Source organism: Copidosoma floridanum, unplaced genomic scaffold (assembly GCF_036245765.1).
Source record: "Copidosoma floridanum isolate Cflo_tuat_1 unplaced genomic scaffold, Cflo_Japanese_pri ptg000002l, whole genome shotgun sequence".
NCBI classification, from domain to species: domain Eukaryota; kingdom Metazoa; phylum Arthropoda; class Insecta; order Hymenoptera; family Encyrtidae; genus Copidosoma; species Copidosoma floridanum.
The window spans coordinates 4,453,651-4,471,702 of record NW_028321879.1 but is presented as its reverse complement, the minus strand read 5'-3'; the positions used below and the strand labels follow the sequence as shown (position 1 = coordinate 4,471,702).

General features: G+C 31.3%; 1 protein-coding gene across 1 annotated transcript in view; it reads left to right on the top strand.

Moving 5' to 3' along the window:
- Nucleotides 1-18,052, top strand: part of LOC106646933 (Succinate dehydrogenase, subunit B (iron-sulfur)) — a 234,544-nt gene that overhangs the window by 53,700 nt on the left and 162,792 nt on the right. Inside the window, exons 2-4 of the mRNA XM_089595209.1 lie at nucleotides 1,736-1,866; nucleotides 1,928-2,071; nucleotides 2,150-2,345. Coding sequence (XP_089451335.1) covers nucleotides 1,736-1,866; nucleotides 1,928-2,071; nucleotides 2,150-2,345 — 471 coding nt within the window. The remainder of the gene's footprint in view (nucleotides 1-1,735; nucleotides 1,867-1,927; nucleotides 2,072-2,149; nucleotides 2,346-18,052) is intronic.

The following is an 18,052-nucleotide window of genomic DNA, read 5'->3' as shown; positions in this document are numbered from 1 at the left end:
GTAGATAATATAAAATGTGCAAATAGAGGCACTTCAGCATACTTAAGAACGGAGGGAGAGGGGATATAGTAGGATGAAATTATAACAAACGGATTAAGTTAGAAGACGTCATTTTTTTGATAGACCTCATGAGAAATCTACTATCGTTAAGAAAGTTTGTGTATAAGGGCATGGGTATTTGGCTAGACAACAAAAAGATTGATACATTAGACCCTAAATTGAATACAGTACTTAAGTCTGGGAACTACGAAAAACGTAGTTGTTAACGTTTGTAGTCGTTAACGTACATGATCTACAAATGTGTCAATTGGATGTTAAGTCGGCCTTTTTGCATGGCACCATTTTAGAAAACATACATATGAAATCCCTAAAGAACTAGGTTAGCTAGACGGAGTTACAGGACGTAAAGTATGTATACTGAAAAAGTTTGTGTATCGACTTGGAAAAAGTTCTAAACAATAGTATGAAAAGTTTACCTAGGTCACGAAACATAATAGTACTAAAAGCCTTTCAAAATGAACCCTGTTTATTTACTTAGAAATTTACTGATAAACTTCTCATTCTGCTTCTGTACATAAATGATATGCTATTGGTTGGCAAGTGTAAATAAAGTAACGGACGTTAAAGGACAGTTACAAAAAGAGTTTGAAATGACGGATTTAGAAGAAGTTAAAAAAAAAGAAACAAAAACACCATTACACTGACTCAGAGAATTACATCACAAAAAACTTGAAGCGATTAGGTTTCCACAACTCTCACCCACGAAGAACGCCCACGGTTACGAACCTAATATTGAATTTATAAAGGGAAGAAAGAGAAGAAACTGTCAAGCTGAGTACTTAGCCATGAGTGCAGCTTGTAAAGAGCTGATGAAAATAAGAAACTCTCTGGTTTCCGTATTAAATAAAAAATTTTGCCCCATGCTTCTCTGGTGCAACAATAAAGCAGCTGAAGCCAGCGCTAAAACAGGAGGAGAAAGCAAGCTGAGACGTATACCAGAAATCAAGGCTCACTATGTCAAGGAGTGTGTTGCTCATAAAAGAATAGAAATTAGATGGATCGCCTCTAGAAATCAAATAGCTGATATATTTATAAAATTTCTTTCATTTGATTTACATGAATGCATGACTCAACAAATCTTAAGTGAATAAAACCATAGGATGTACATAGGAAATTCTTAAATTGATCCACCCCGCTGTTCAAGAAAATCCTTTGTTCGTTTAATTTTATCATTTATTTAAAATTTTTAAACCTTCATATATACGTAATTTTAAAAACAAAATAGGTAACACCGAAATTAAGAAAAATGAAGGAGTGTAAGACTATAATCAAGGGTGTTCGTATATTTTGTGTTGATTGGCTCTCTGCTGTATTTTTGTATTTTTTATATTCTTCGACTATATGTGTGTTACACGTAACACGCCCATACACACACAAGCGATACTCTCTACCGCAAGCACTGGGAATCTGCCTTCTAATCTCTGATTGCATATTTGAAAGTTATACATAAAAACATATATACATGCAACAGTAGTCTAAAATTAAGATCTTATCTATTAAGATTTTTTTCTTTGATTTTGTTTCTTACATTATTCTTAAAAAAAAAGCTGTCGAATATGTTAAGTTTCCATGAGTTTTGCCTAATGGATTTTTGTATTAATTAGAAGCTTATATGACACAACTGTGTAGTATAGGATATTTAGCTGATATAATATACATTATTAACTGTTTTTAGGCACGCTCTAAGTCTACAGTATCAAATTTAAATAAATCAAATAGATTCAAGACATTGTCTATTTATCGGTGGAATCCCGATGAACCAGAAAAATCTCCGTGTATGAAAGATTATCGTGTTGATCTAAACAGGTGATTGTTAAAAAATGTTGTTAATAATATGTCTAACACTTAATCTAATCATTTTGTCTAGTTGCGGTCCTATGGTGCTGGATGCCTTAATAAAAATTAAAAACGAACTTGATCCAACTATAACTTTTCGTCGTTCATGCCGTGAAGGTATTTGTGGATCTTGTGCAATGAACATTAATGGGACTAATACATTAGCTTGTATCAGGTAATTTTTAAATTCATTTATTTAATAGCTTATAATAAATACTTGTAGCTTTCGTTGTAATCCTTTAAACTCTTTCAGTACAATTGATTCTAATCTAAACAAAGTGACCAAAATATATCCGTTACCACACATGTATGTTATTAAAGACCTAGTGCCGGATATGAATAACTTCTATTCTCAGTATCAAAGTATACAACCTTGGCTTCAAAATTCTCAAATTAGCAAAGTTGGTTCTGAACAATTTTTGCAAAGTGTTGAAGATCGCAAGAAACTTGTAAGTACTTTTACTAATCATTAATTTTTTGTTATAATCATTCAATTATTGTTGATTGTAATGAATTCTGTTATAAATGTAATACTACAAAAAAAAACCCTGACAGTTAGTATTGAGGAATTATTTTTAGTAGTCGATTGGGTAAATTTTTGTGAATGTATTTTTTAAAAAGCTAAACTATGAAACGGCGTTAAATAATCGACGTTTACTATAACTATTCATTTACGTATAAAACCGAGAGGCTTTTCACCAAACCACTTACACGATAAGTACGCATAAGTATACATAAGTTCGCGAGGAGTACAATGAGTTCAAACGAGTGCTGGGCTTTACAGAGTTCGATTGAGTTCTTTGCAGTACGGAAGAGTACGCATGAGTTTGCAAGCAGTACAGGAAGTTCTTATCGAGTACTCACAAATCAAAAGACGTTCCGTAATTTTAAATTCTGTTAAACCGTTATAATTCATTTTCAAGAAATTAATTGTTATAAAGCAATAAAGATTATCAAGAATCTTAATATCAATCGCAAGTATTTGTGTTAACCTCGGTGTTACATATTCACGTACATAATTTAGGTTTTTTAAATAAAATGTTTTAAAACATCTAATATTGGATATTTAGAAATTTGCATATTTGGTTTATTTAGAAATATAAAAATCAATTATAGCAGTAGAGATAACTTGTATTATTTATTGTTAAAAAACCACAGCATGAAAGCAAACTCACACGATTTAAAGTAGATATGAAAGATAGAAGGCAATATTTTATTTATTGAATTGCGTCTAAACATAAAATAAAAATAATATACCTACTCAGTATGTTTTATTAGTACTATTAATATAGATGTTTACATATGAAAATATGTGCTTAATAAATATCATGACGATAAAAATACTTTGAAACCATTTTTATTACAAAGTATAATAGAAAATTTCTTAGAATACTTGTAATTTGAATCATTTGTAATTACAAATACTAATTTCTCAACAAATACGATTTGTTTATACAAATTTGCGAATGTTTTTATAAACATCATTATTTACGTATGATAAGTTTTTTCCTACCTTGGGCGTTTTTGAGAGCCTGGTGTGCCCTTGGTAGGAAAAATAGCATTCGCCACATAAGCGCCATCGCTCCGTGGCTACCTTACGTCCCTTGGGCCCTGCTTCGCAGGTCCCTTGGGCCGCAAAATAGCCCCAGAGACGATGGCACTCATCCGACGAAAACTACTATTTTCTTACCATGGGCACAAAGTGCAACTGCCGCTTTGCGCCCTCGGATCACACTTTGCGCTCTTGTAATCACTTTGGGCCATGCAGAAAAGTTTTTTGCGCCCTCCGGGCCCAAAATACTTTTCTGCCTTAGGGCCCAAAGTAATTTACTGGGTGCAAAGTGTGCCCACGGGTGCAAAATTGTACTTTGCGCCCTTAGTAAGAAAAAAATTATACGTGACTCGGACACCAATCTACAACAAGCGCGCCCGTCGGGCGCTCATATTTGTACTTTGTGCCCTAGTGACGTAATGGTAGTTTTCCTACGAGTTTGAAAAGTCTCTGTTTGCGAACCGAGACGTTTGCGGCCCGAGCCAAAGGCGAGGGACGTAACGAGGTTCGTAAAGGAGACCTTCCGAACGAGTTCCGGAAAATTGCTTTTTCGCCCGAGGAAGTACCAGCCTCCCAAAACCACCCGAGGGCCGAAATAGTAGTTTTCCTACGAGTTTGAAAAGTCTTTGTTTGCGAACCGAGAGGTTTGCGGCCCGAGCCGAAGGCGAGGTCCGTAACGAGGTTCGTAAAGGAGACTTTTTAAACGAGTATCGGAAAACTGCTTTTTTGCCCGAGGAAGTACCAGCCTTCCAAACCACCTGAGGGCGGAAAATGTACCATTTTTTCAGTGGCGCTGGGATAGTAATTTTATACTTTTCAATTGAATGATAGCCATGTACTGATAATTCGATCAATTTTAGAGATTCATTTCTTTTATTTATAGAGAACTAGTTGCACAATATCCAACTTGTTTTTTATTATCTTCTGCAGTCTCATCATTAACGAGCACTTTTGCGAATGTTTTAGAATACTCAATTTTTTCCCAACTAACTTGATTCATATAGACAATACGAGAACAACACCTAATAAACATTTTTCAGTACTTTCAGTTTCAAAGACCAGTCTAAAACAAGTACAGTGTCCAGAGTGCAGACTTTAAATATTTTTTCATGATCGTAATATTTTGGTGTCGGACGCGTAATATTTTGCAACTTTGGACGCGAAGCAATCGATCGTTGCTTAATTTTTCTATGTCTTGATTTAATAAGTAATGAACTGATGATTTTTTAATGGTTTTCATCCTACCATCTCACTCTTTTATTTTTAACCTAGAATCATTTTCTGTTATGTTTTTATGTTGAGTAGAATAATCCTTTAAATTAACATAACCAAAAAAATCTGATATTTTCATACTCCTCTAAGTACTCTTCAAAGTTTTCTTCTACACTTTTTCCCTACATTTATCAGTACAATCAACGGTTTCGTCAATTAAACTGTTTTCATCGATATCAACTGACTTCATAGACAACTCGTTGGCATCATTTATATTTAAATTTGTAAGTCCAAGTTGTTCAATATTTTCAAGCATCTGATTTAGCTTTGTTGATGATGTCTCTGACGGTTGCTCAGCCGATTTCTTGTTTAAAAATATCATGTGCTTCAAATCCAGGTCCAAGTATAAGTCATTTGTATGTAGTTTTTTGAATGGTGCATTCAAAATTGTATTTTTAGGATAATTTATATTTTTATTCCCAAAATTATGAGCCATTACATTAGAAATAAATGTTATTGGTTGAGTTTTCTGAATAGCTTCCAGTACACTGCAGTTTATTGGTGTACAAAAAACGATACTTAGAGATCTTAAGGTTTTAAAAAGTACTTCACAAGGTTGGCTACTAAATTGCCGTGGTAATAAAATTTTCATTTTCAATTGTTGTAATTACAACACTATACATACTGTGAGCATTCGTCTCTAAACACGTGTACGTACTCAGTGACAGAAAATTATTGATGTCAGAGTAATTTACATTACGAGAAAGCTACTTCCTCCAAAACCTGATAAAAAAGACACTCAACCACAAACAATACATTTCAACCAGTATATTTAGGTCAGTTGATAAAAATGAATGTATAATAAAATTTATAATTTTCAAATACTGTCGAGTAGCCTCACTACCCGGCACTTCGTTTTTAATAAATTAATTACTTTTTTCAAATAAAACGTCCAATGACAGTTGGTAAATAATTAAAAACAACGTCCAATGGTGGTACTGTCAAATTTTGAATTTATAAAAAAACAAAACGACGTTTCGGCCGTTTGGACAACGTCCCGGCCCTCATCAGGTACAAAAATCTATGAGTAATAAAATTCTTTGCAATACAAATTTAAGTAAAATATAATAAACGCAAATTAAGTTACATGTATAACATACCTCTGACTCTTACGAAAGGGATGTAAAATCGTAATGTAGTCAGAGTTTCAAGCTAAGTTGCTTTTATACCCTGCACATACACAAATGACATAGTACACGCACGTAATACAATCGAATAAGAATCGCAAGCAGTTCCTTGAGACGCACATAAACAGTTCATGTTTTCTTAATACTATGAATGAAAGGGGTCCTCGAATCATGTATATAAAGTTAGTCACCTTTCTTAATTGACATAACGAGAGACCTATAACAATCTTTCAATTTTTCTGTATCTTGTTGTCTGTTAATATTATTATTAAAGTAATGTATATTTAGCATTTCGGAAAAAAGGCGCTTTTTGTAATTTTGTTCTATGTCTAAAATTTTAATATTATCAAAATTAAAATTATGTGTGAATTCAATGCTGTGTTGTGATAGAAAAAAGAATACATCGGTACTATCACAACACAGCATTGAATTCACACATAATTTTAATTTTGATAATATTAAAATTTTAGACATAGAACAAAATTACAAAAAGCGCCTTTTTTCCGAAATGCTAAATATACATTACTTTAATAATAATATTAACAGACAACAAGATACAGAAAAATTGAAAGATTGTTATAGGTCTCTCGTTATGTCAATTAAGAAAGGTGACTAACTTTATATACATGATTCGAGGACCCCTTTCATTCATAGTATTAAGAAAACATGAACTGTTTATGTGCGTCTCAAGGAACTGCTTGCGATTCTTATTCGATTGTATTACGTGCGTGTACTATGTCATTTGTGTATGTGCAGGGTATAAAAGCAACTTAGCTTGAAACTCTGACTACATTACGATTTTACATCCCTTTCGTAAGAGTCAGAGGTATGTTATACATGTAACTTAATTTGCGTTTATTATATTTTACTTAAATTTGTATTGCAAAGAATTTTATTACTCATAGATTTTTGTACCTGATGAGGGCCGGGACGTTGTCCAAACGGCCGAAACGTCGTTTTGTTTTTTTATAAATTCAAAATTTGACAGTACCACCATTGGACGTTGTTTTTAATTAATTACTTTTTTGTTTGAAATTATAATCACAGATTTAAAATTCATTTTATCTTTGCCGTATAAACTTTTTTCCGTTAGCAAATGCTTATCTTTTGAAAAATTTTCTAATATTACTCTTAAATGTGACGATGATACTATAAAATTCCCTATTGGTACACTTGTAGGAATCTTAAATCATCTTGTTTTCAATTTTACTGCTAGGTGAACAGGATCTTGAATACAAATCTGAGGTGGTACAATAGACGCATGAAAACCTTCTAAATTAATACCTGCATCAGTATTACTGTGATCTAATTGACTTTTTATTTTCATGGCTTTAACTAATCGAGAATTACAGTCGCCTGAAAATCCTAAGACTACTATATTTTCGCGTTCTAGCATCATAACTAAGGGATTCAATCTTTTAAGAGTATCCTCAGCAGTAAAAGAACTGTCAGTACCAAACGTACTGAGGCAAAAACTAGGTGCATTTTCTTGCAAAGGCTGAACCATGTAACAATATAAATAAGATGACACTTTGTAATTTTGAAAATATTTTTCATCGTTTCAAAACTTGTTTATTTACAAAAGTGTGCTTTTTGAAATCCGCTATTTTTATCTAAAGGCTGCACAAAGCCTAATAGCTCATTTATGCGTGAATTATACTGTACTTTTGATATTATTCGAATAGCGTCCTCACTTATTCAGACAACATGGGGCAATTTTTTTTTCGTTAAAAACTCTTTGAACTCTTAAACACAACATTCTCCTTCAGATATTGGTCTAACCAGATCACCAATGTAACGATTTAATGTACTCGCAGAAGGCTATGCTAAGTTTGATAAAAGAGTATCACATACGGTACGCCTACCAAGAATAAAAATATAGACAGCTCTCATACCTATAATGTTCTTTAGATTCCTGTGAAGAACTTACTTCCAACGATCTAATGAGTAGTTTAATAGAACTGAATTTGGGTTGTTTCTTTGATGTACTTTCATTATTATATTTGAATACCAAATTCCATTTATCTACTTCATTATAAATATCATGGTAAAAGTTTTCGTATTTTCATTCAATCTATAAATTTTATTTAATTTCTAAAAACATTATTATGAATCACACAACAAATTAAAGGTATCAGTCCCGTGACATTCTTCGTTTCAAGTTATGATTAAGTAATATTATAATATTTTAAAAACCATTGTCTTACAATTCCAAAAAAAAAAATCAATTATTTAATAAAGACTGCTCAAACTTATTTAATAATTGAAGTAAATATACATTTTTAATATATTCGTCTCGATATTAGTCAGTTTACTTTTTCTATTACGTATTTACTCAATACAAGCTTTCCTGAAAATAATATAAATGCTATTGTTCAGAATTTGTTGTTGTAAGATACGAGTCTGTGCGAATTTTAAAGAAACCATATTTGAGACTACGACACTATTAGTTTACTAATTTATCGTAATAAACTATTATTTATACAGTGAATAACTATATACGCTACGCATCTTGTCATCTTAAATTCATGACGTAAAACAACAATCTTAGATAACACAAGGTAGATTAGGCTTAAGATACGTGATTATTACTTACTGACTCTGATGAAAGTACTGAGTAGGAGGTTTTTCACGTAGAACGTTTCAACAAACTTATGTTTTGTTAAACTCAAAGTAACAAATAATATACTGCTGAGTTGTATTTCAAACTGACGAAATTAGCTTCGAGAACAGTTGTAAAACCCAATGGCGCACAGTGGACTATTTTCCAGAGTTTTACTCAAAACCTAATATCTCGAGAACGAAAGCAGATGAAAGGTTCATTTTTTTTTAATTCTTTGGTTTTTGATACAGAATTAAGGAAAAATATCGAAAAGGTAAAGAAATTATAACATAACCTACAAATTTTTCTCAGCCTCAAATTTTTGGATATCTTGATAACGAAAATAGATCGAAGGTTGACTTTTTAGTAATTCTTTGTTGTTGTGTACAGAATTCAGCAGAAATATTAATTAGGCCAAGAAATACAAACCTAACCTATAAATTTAACCTAACCTTGAATTTTGAATTATCTGGAGACCTCACCCAGTGTCAAAGTTAGTTTCTTTTGTATTTACTTTTCTTTTCAAAAACAAAATCAGAAAAGATAAGTTATTACGCTGATAAATGGAAACCTAAACTACAAATTTTCCACAGCCTCAAATTTTTAAATATCTTGCAAAAGAAAACACATAGAAGATTGATTATTTTTTTAATACTTTCGTTTTGTAAACAGAATCGAAAAAAAATATTAATTAGACCAAGAAATGTAAGCCTAACCAACGAATGTTACTTAACCTATCATCTTGAAATATCTTGAAAACGTTGGCACGTTAAAGTTGAATTTTCTTGTATTGCCTTCGTTTCGCAAAAAATATTTGTAGTTCCTTTTTTTGCATAAAAAGTGCACAATGATCTCCCGACATCAAATTTGCATGTTGCCAGGCCTAAAAAGTAGTCGATAATTGTTTGAACAATTTTGTTTAACCAAATTAAATGAGTTGTTCAAAATTCTCCAAAACATTTTTTTTTTAGGATTTTTGGTTGATTTAGAATCAAAAAAGTCTGCAAAATTTCTGTATAATCGACAGTTTTTGAGATATATACTGTTAAATACTAAAAAAATTTTTAAATGGCCATCTTCAACCCTAAAACCCAAAATGAAAAACCAAAAATTTTGATGTTGCCAAAGTTCTTAAAAGTTAGTTAAATATTCATTATCATTATTCCAAACTGTTTCCGAAGGCAATACAAAAAAATTCAACTTGTACGTCTCAACGTTTTTGAGAAATTTCAAGATGATAGGTTATGTAACATTCGTTGGTTAGGATTACATTTTTTGGCCTAATTAATAATTTTTTTCGATTCTGTTTACAAAACGAAAGTATTAAAAAAATAATCAATCTTCTATGTGTTTTCTTTTGCACGATATTTAAAAATTTGAGGCTGAGGAAAATTTGTAGTTTAGGTTTCCATTTATCAGCGTAATAAGTTATCTTTTCTGATTTTGTTTTTGAAAAGATAAGTAAATACAAAAGAAACTAACTTTGACACTGGGTGAGGTCTCCAGATAATTCAAAATTCAAGGTTAGGTTAAATTTATAGGTTAGGTTTGTATTTCTTGGCCTAATTAATATTTCTGCTGAATTCTGTACACAACAACAAAGAATTTCTAAAAAGTCAACCTTCGATCTATTTTCGTTATCAAGATATCCAAAAATTTGAGGCTGAGAAAAATTTGTAGGTTAGGTTTTCATTAATCAGCGTAATAAGTTATCTTTTCTGATTTTGTTTTTAAAAAGAAAAGTAAATACAAAGGAAACTTACTTTGACACTGAGTGAGGTCTCCAGATAATTTAAAATTCAAGGTTAGGTTAAATTTATAGGTTAGCTTTGTATTTCTTGGCCTAATTAATATTTCTGCTGAATTATATACACAACAACAAAGAATTACTAAAAAAATCAACCTTCGATTTGTTTTCTTTATCAAGATATCAAAAAATTGGAGGCTGAGGAAAATTTGTAGGTTAGGTTTCCATTTATCAGCGTAATAAGTTATCTTTTCTGATTTTGTTTTTGAAAAGAAAAGTAAATACAAAAGAAACTAACTTTGACACTGGGTGAGGTCTCCAGATAATTCAAAATTCAAGGTTAGGTTAAATTTATAGGTTAGCTTTGTATTATGGTGTTTGTTGAACGTGCCGTTCTGCTCCCAATTGTTTCCATGATTTCTTGAGGTTTTGTGCATAAGCACAGGTCTGTCAGTTACAGTCTGTAACGATCGTCTTAACGATATAGACTGAGCCTGATGAGGTTGGCGTTAAGACCAACAAAACGTTGCTCAAACTAACACCTGACTTTGGAGTTTTTATTCTCACTCCTAAATTAGCTCTTACTGATCATGTGCTTATGCACAAAACCTCAAGAAATCATTAGCTTTGTATTTCTTGGCCTAATTAATATTTCTGCTAAATTCCATACACAACAACAAAGAATTACTAAAAAAATTAACCTTCTATCTGTTTTTGTTTTCAAGATATTTAAAATTTTAAGGTTCAAGTAAAATTTTTAGGTTATGTTGTAATTTCTTTACCTTTTCGATATTTTTCCTTAATTCTGTATTACAAACCAAAGAATTTAAAAAAAAAACCTTTTATCTGTTTTCGTTCCCGAGATATTAGGTTTTGAGTAAAACTCCGGAAAATAGTCCACTGTGTGGCGTATTACAGTTCCATATAGATTCTGTGGTACCTATTAACAATGTTTGGGGCAGTATTAGATATTTTACTTAGCTTATTGCACATATGAAAATGAGTGCTAACTCTTCCAAACAATTAATTTACGTATCTGAATTAGTATAAAACTCGGTTTAACCTAACCTCTTAAAAGATTAAATGTACGAATTCGTCGAACTGTATACGGCTACACATAAAACAGTAGAGTTTTTGTTTAACACGTACCTCCGTACATGTTCCCATTATTATTTCAGTTTTATACGTAAATAAAAATCGTAAGGTGATACAACGTAAATAAAAACTTAACGAAGCGGACGGAGGTACTATCACGAATGGAATAAAAGACGCTATAGTAAGAGCTTGTGTTCTGCAAAGATAACAACGTTAAGGCATAAAATTGACAGAAGTGGGTAATTTAAGAACGGTTAAAACATATTTTGAGTATATTAAATCAACATACGTAAGTAAATAATAATGCCCATAAATGAGTGTCAGTGAAAGCTAATAAATATAGTTAAAAAATAATTTTATTTGGTAATTTTTATTTTTTAGTACCTAAAACTCTAGTTTTGGAAAATTTATTATCTCTTTAAAATTAATTTGCAGTAAAAAATACGAGTATAAAAATTAAGATTTTATATCAGTGTATGCACTGGTATTTTTGCCACCCATGCAGATCTATAAAAATATTGTGATTGCATCTTAAGATTTGAATTCATTATACTTCTACGAAATATTATGATTCATGATTAAATCGAATTTAGAAAAACTATTCTACGCAAAATAGCGTAGTGTAAATTTAATCTGAAAAATAAGAAAACATGGATCTTCAAGACCAGTACCGCTTCAATTTTTGGATAACCCTCGAAAACAAAATTAGCTATCTGATACACAATGATATAAACAATATTTTCAAATATGCAGAAATAGATAATTATGCAGTTTTCTGCTTAATAAAGGAAAGAGGATTTAATTTTAATGAAGTAAAAGATCTTGTTCGATCTGCAGATTATAAAAACAGTATTCCTGATGATTCAAATATGGCAGACTATTACGGAACTTTACTGTGTAGAAAACAGGATCAGGGAACATTTGAATGGACTCTTGGAGAGGTTTTTTTAATTAAACTCATTCTTGAAACTGTTTGGGATTCAGTAATACTTAAACGCTTCAAGAAACTAGAAATGCCTTCTTTGAATGAAAGAAGGTTAGACAGCAGTACAATTGCAGCAGATAATTCCATTTCGTCTGATACGTCTCAAGAAAAATCTAAGACTCAGTCGCAATTGATGAGCAAAAAAAATACAGACCCATTTTTCCCCGAACTTAAGCAAATATGGGGTAATGACGCTATTGTACTTAAAGGCACAAATACAAAAGATGTTGTAGCACGCATTACTTGTCCAAGTTATCCGCACATCACAACATTAAAAAAAGATTTTGATAATTCTCTAAATAAATTAATACTGGAAACTGAAATTTATACAATGTAAAGCGACATTTTCAATCACACGGAAAAAACTAAAAATAAAACATCTTCTGACACAAGCAACACAAAATCAACTATACGCAAAGCAGGTAAAAAATGTAGCAGCAATGCTAAAAATGATGACCAGAACACCGGAACAATGCCTACCATAAAAAAGATGGAGCGAATGCAGAATGTATCAGAGAAGTGGTTGATGAAATGTGCTATCACTAGATAACGTGACAGAGCAAGTAGAAATTATATTTGAAAAATTCGAAAAGATGTATAAAAAAAATTTTGTAAGAAATCCACTTTATCAAATATAAAAAATAATTAAATTACTAACCCAAAATAGCCTTGAGAATGACTGTAGAAAAAATTTTTTGATTCAAAAATACGAAAAAAAAAAAAAAAAAAAAAACCAGCAGACAGTCATGGAACTGCCGACAGAAATGAAAACTTAGAACTATGAATTATATTTTTTACTTAAGTTTTGAAATAAATCAGTAGCTATCCAAACCATTTACTTTTTTTGAAATAAGTAATCTAAAATTATGGCATTTATGTAACTATGTGGGTCGTAATAATACATATGTTAACATGCATATCTCTTCATTATACACGTTTTGAAAAATAAATTATAAAGTTTATTACACTATAATACAGGTGTTCCTTAAGCTGAAAATTCTGAAAATGATGGGATTTGTCACGAAAATATTCGTTTTAAATTTTACTGCAACAGATACTGAGTAGTAAAAAAAATTCACTAAACAATTTACGTCCAATGTAGGCTTATTATCATTTCTTAGTAAATTCATTTGGAGTCCTTGACATGTAATTTATAAATAATCAAATTGATTTTTCAGCAGGAACCCTAAATACTTACGTAATAGAAAGTGTTACTTCGATTTTTTTATAAATAATTGAGTTTTCTGAGAAGGATATTAAATAATTTGTAGAATAATTGTTAATCACCACTAATAAATTTGTTTAAGGAAGAGAGTAAGGTATTTAAATTCGCAATTAAATATTAAATTATACCTTTATAACTTAAAATAATGTAAGTATAATTTAAGATATTACCAAGCATAATTTAATTAATAACGAAGAGTGATGACGTGACGACAGTTAATTGCAAATAATTATATATATATATGCAAATGTGTACAGTAATACAGCTTATAGTGACTCACTAGTCATGTATATATACACCACAAATCGCCGAGCACGTGTGCAATTATACGCAGTTAAAGAGTGCGCCGTAGCTCAGTTGGCTAGCGTGAGGTACTCATTAAGCAGCCTACATAACCTACCTTTATCTTACTTCTTGAATAGTATATACAGTTATATCAGCTACAGTTGCAGTGTAAACTGTAGCGTAAAATTACACACAGATACACAAGTTACAAGTATCTTTCATTGAGTCCTATACAAATGATTAATGAGTTTATACATATATGAGACTGACAAAATTAATCGACATTAAATTTGTTGTCAACTAAACAAAGTTTTTCAAAGTACCGAATTAAAAATAATAATTGGTGCTTCAAAAAATTTCAATGAAAACTATTTAAAAACCGTACTAAGATTATGAAATTTACCATTTAACAGCTTGTACACTGTCATTTAGATGTTCACCGTCAAATCAAGTTCATCTATCATTTAATTGAATTAATATATTTTTGTATGAAAAAAAAGTAAACTGCAGTATGAGCATGTAATTTGTATTAATTCCTTAGTGATTATTTAATAGTTCATCAGAATTAACTCACGAATCACATGTTCATATTGTAAACTTGATATCAATTGTGAATGAGAGATATTTTTAAGGTGACATTTATATCTTCATTTATGTAAAATTTCTATTTATCTTAGGGTTAGATTTTTGTAACTACACGTGATCAACAATGCCGTGATGAAAAATTTTCATGAAGAAATTAAATATGATTCGTTTGAAATGAAGCATGACTTGTTTAATTATAATACAATGTGTATTCTCATATGTACATATCTATATTTACCGATTGAAAGGTGGTTATGTTACGTCAATGGAGGCAGCCTACTAAGGGCCTACCAAACGCCACCTGACGCTGCCAACATAGGACCTCAGTTGGCAAGAGAGGCAGCCTAAGTAGGCCCTACTGATCGCCTACTTGCAATTTCCGTTGGGGTTAGTGCCCAGAGTAGGAGCCCTTTATAGGAGCCGGATGTAAAGGACTATAATAAAAATAAAAATAAACTATACGCAGTTAAAGTTGCATGGGTAATTGATACTATTGGATATACACTATACGCTTACACAGTAATACTGTAGTAATATGCACTGTATACAGTTTACGGAATACACATTGACACATGCAAAAAGCTATACACCAATATTGTACGTAGTTACACATAGTTACAAGTTACTTCGGTAGCTCGGTGCCTGAGTATCTGACTCGATAGTTACGTACACTATCAACCCACACATATGCGATGTGATTCGAAATTCAAATGTGCACTATGCTCACTGCGCAAGTGCACAGTGACTGCCGTTAGACAAGGAGATAGTACTTAGGCCATGTGAATACTCATACTATCATATCCCGCCGCACTCCGCTGTGCCACCAAGCTACTTTCTCCTTCTCTACCGCCGGCCAATACAGAGCGGGCTCCCCTTCGCCTACACTTCATTCTCTCGCGCTTACACACGACTCTCTGCAGGGATCGCCTTGCTTTTTAATGAGAGCTATCTGACGCGAAACCGAGAGCTCTTCCCCATCCAAAATTGCCCAACTCTCCTAAAGAAGTTTTCACTTTAAAAATGGGGCCCTGTTCCCGTACGTCCCCGATACCCTTTTGACTATAGATATCTCAAAGAGAATTCATTATATTGTTACTAGGGTCGTGGCCTTGGATTCGACTAAAGCGAGAATGTTTGTTATGTATGAGGAATTCTTTCATTTTGCGAAATTAAAATTTCAAGTTACAGCTCATAAATAATTTTTTTTCATTGTTGGTAACCTAAATAATGAAAAAAGTTTAAAGAGCACGTGATTCAGGTGTTAGCACATTTTTCTAGCGTTAAAAGTAAAATAATATCGGTTTTCGCTAAATCCGGACGTATTTTCATCTTTCGGACTAATTAATTAACGTGAAAATGTACGTACAAAAAACAGGAAAAATATCTTTTTGACCATTTTCAAGATTGCTCTTTTCAATGATACAGCTTACATTTTCCTAATATCCCGTTTTTTACTATATTTTTGCAAAATAAAATTAAAAAACACTAATTTCCCTCTTTTTTCTGAATTTTGCGCCTTCTTCGAATACTCTATATTATTTCCCAATAGTATAATAATACTAATTTCGAAAAAAAATTGCTTTATACATGAATCATGATACTGTTATATGTCTTAAAAAAGTAATCATACATAAATAATATACAATACTTTTATCTCTTAATAAATTTTTTCGTATAATGTAATTTAATAATATTTTTTATAGAGTTTCAATTTTACGCCATAATTTTTATAGAAAAACTATTTTTACAAGTGAAACTTACAAAAACCATATCGAATTCTGAACTAACTGCGAGAAATTCTTTTCTCAGACCCTATTCCCATACTTTACTATTGGAAAATTAATAAAGTATTCGAGAAATACAAAAAATCTAGAAAAAAAGAGGAAAACTTGTGTTTTTTCATTATACTTTTCAAATATATGTTAAAAATCGGGATATTAGAAAAATGTTAACTGCGCCATAAAAAAGAGCGACCTCGAAAATGGTGAAAAAATTAATTTTCCTATTTTTGTACGGAGATTTTTAGACGAGATCAAATATAAAAAAAATCAAGTTTTGTTTTTCAGCAAACAGATGTGTCTAAAAACTATGATGCTATTTTTAATGAAACATAAAGTGGAAAAATTGATCTTGTTAGATATGGTGACTTTTGTAAAGGAGCCCCCTTAAGAAGTGTGGCTTGAAATTTAAATTTGGCACTTTTGTACCTTGAAAAGTGAAACTGAAAGGAGAAGTCTTCATGTATACTGGTTATTTTAACTTTATGTGGCAATAAACACTTTTTAAGATTGTGGAGTGATGCATAGCATCCATCATTTTCAATTTAATAATTGGCTACTAAGCCTATTAATGTTACTATGCTCTAAAGACACTAGACACCACTGACACAAACAGAACTAGACCAAAAAATTTATGGAAGACATGAAAAATGTCTACTAAAAATATTCTTAAATGCTGTAAGATAATTGTTTAAATCATTATATGATTTTCGTAAGATTTTCAATATCAAAACTAGTAGTTCACGAACAACTTAACTTATTTTTTATTATGTACGCATACTCATCATCCAGGAGTTCTATTTTTCGTACGCGCTGCGAAATATGCATACTCATCAAAACTTGCGTTCACTATCAAGCACTCATGCAAACTCTTTCAAGTGGAGAGTTCGTGTGAGTACTGAAGAGCATCGAAGAGTCCTAAGAGTTCGCGTGAAAGTTCTTTGGTAAAAAATCCCTTCTAGAAAACATCAGTGTATAGAGAGGAGTAAAAAAGATAATCTTTACTTTTTTAAATTATTATACATCCAATACTAAGTAGGTTATGTAGAAAATGTACCAATAAGAACATAAAAAACGGACATAAGTTTTTTTATCATTTTATTAATCGATATTTTTGTGGAATCTGTTAAGTAAAAAAATTTTCAAGGAATTAAAAAAAATTAGAAAACAATTCAAATATTAATTACGTATAAGTCCTTAAAGTATCACGCATAGAAACTTATAGTTTTTGGATTTTTTATCTCCACAACAACAACTATAAATCATTTATAGCTGCAACCATAACACATCATTTCATGTTCTTGCACGTAAAAACTTTATATTCTGTTTTAAACCCCTTTAGAATTCCTTATATAAGGGAGCCAGTTATCGTCTTGCCTTGTCACATCATTGTAGGTCTACTACTAATTAAAATAATCGGCAGAAATAGTTTGTAAGTCACACATTTGATGTGTCATAAGTTAACTGTTATTGTGAGCTTAGATAAAGACCGTATTCACAACCTTAGCAGATGCTCTGAAATCTATAAGGTTGACTGTCCAGTTTATGGTGCTAGTAATATCCATTAATCGTTTTACTTTTTAAATGCACATTTTGAGGAACACAAGTGGTTGAAACTTGAGGATTCTGACTACTATTTTTGTTCAATACACACTTTCTACTTGTTATCACTTAGATTTTGAGAACCCTTCTCATCAATAAGCGTTGAATTCTGAGTCTGGGTCACACTTGGCACAAGTTTCTTAAAAGATTACACTTTCTTTTTCAGAAAAATATCACCAACAAAAAAAATGATGTAAATGGTGTATCTGACATCTACTTACTACTATTCAAATACATTGCTAAATAAACTTATTAACATTCATATTTGATTTTATCACTTGGTTGGTAGTTACGTACTTAT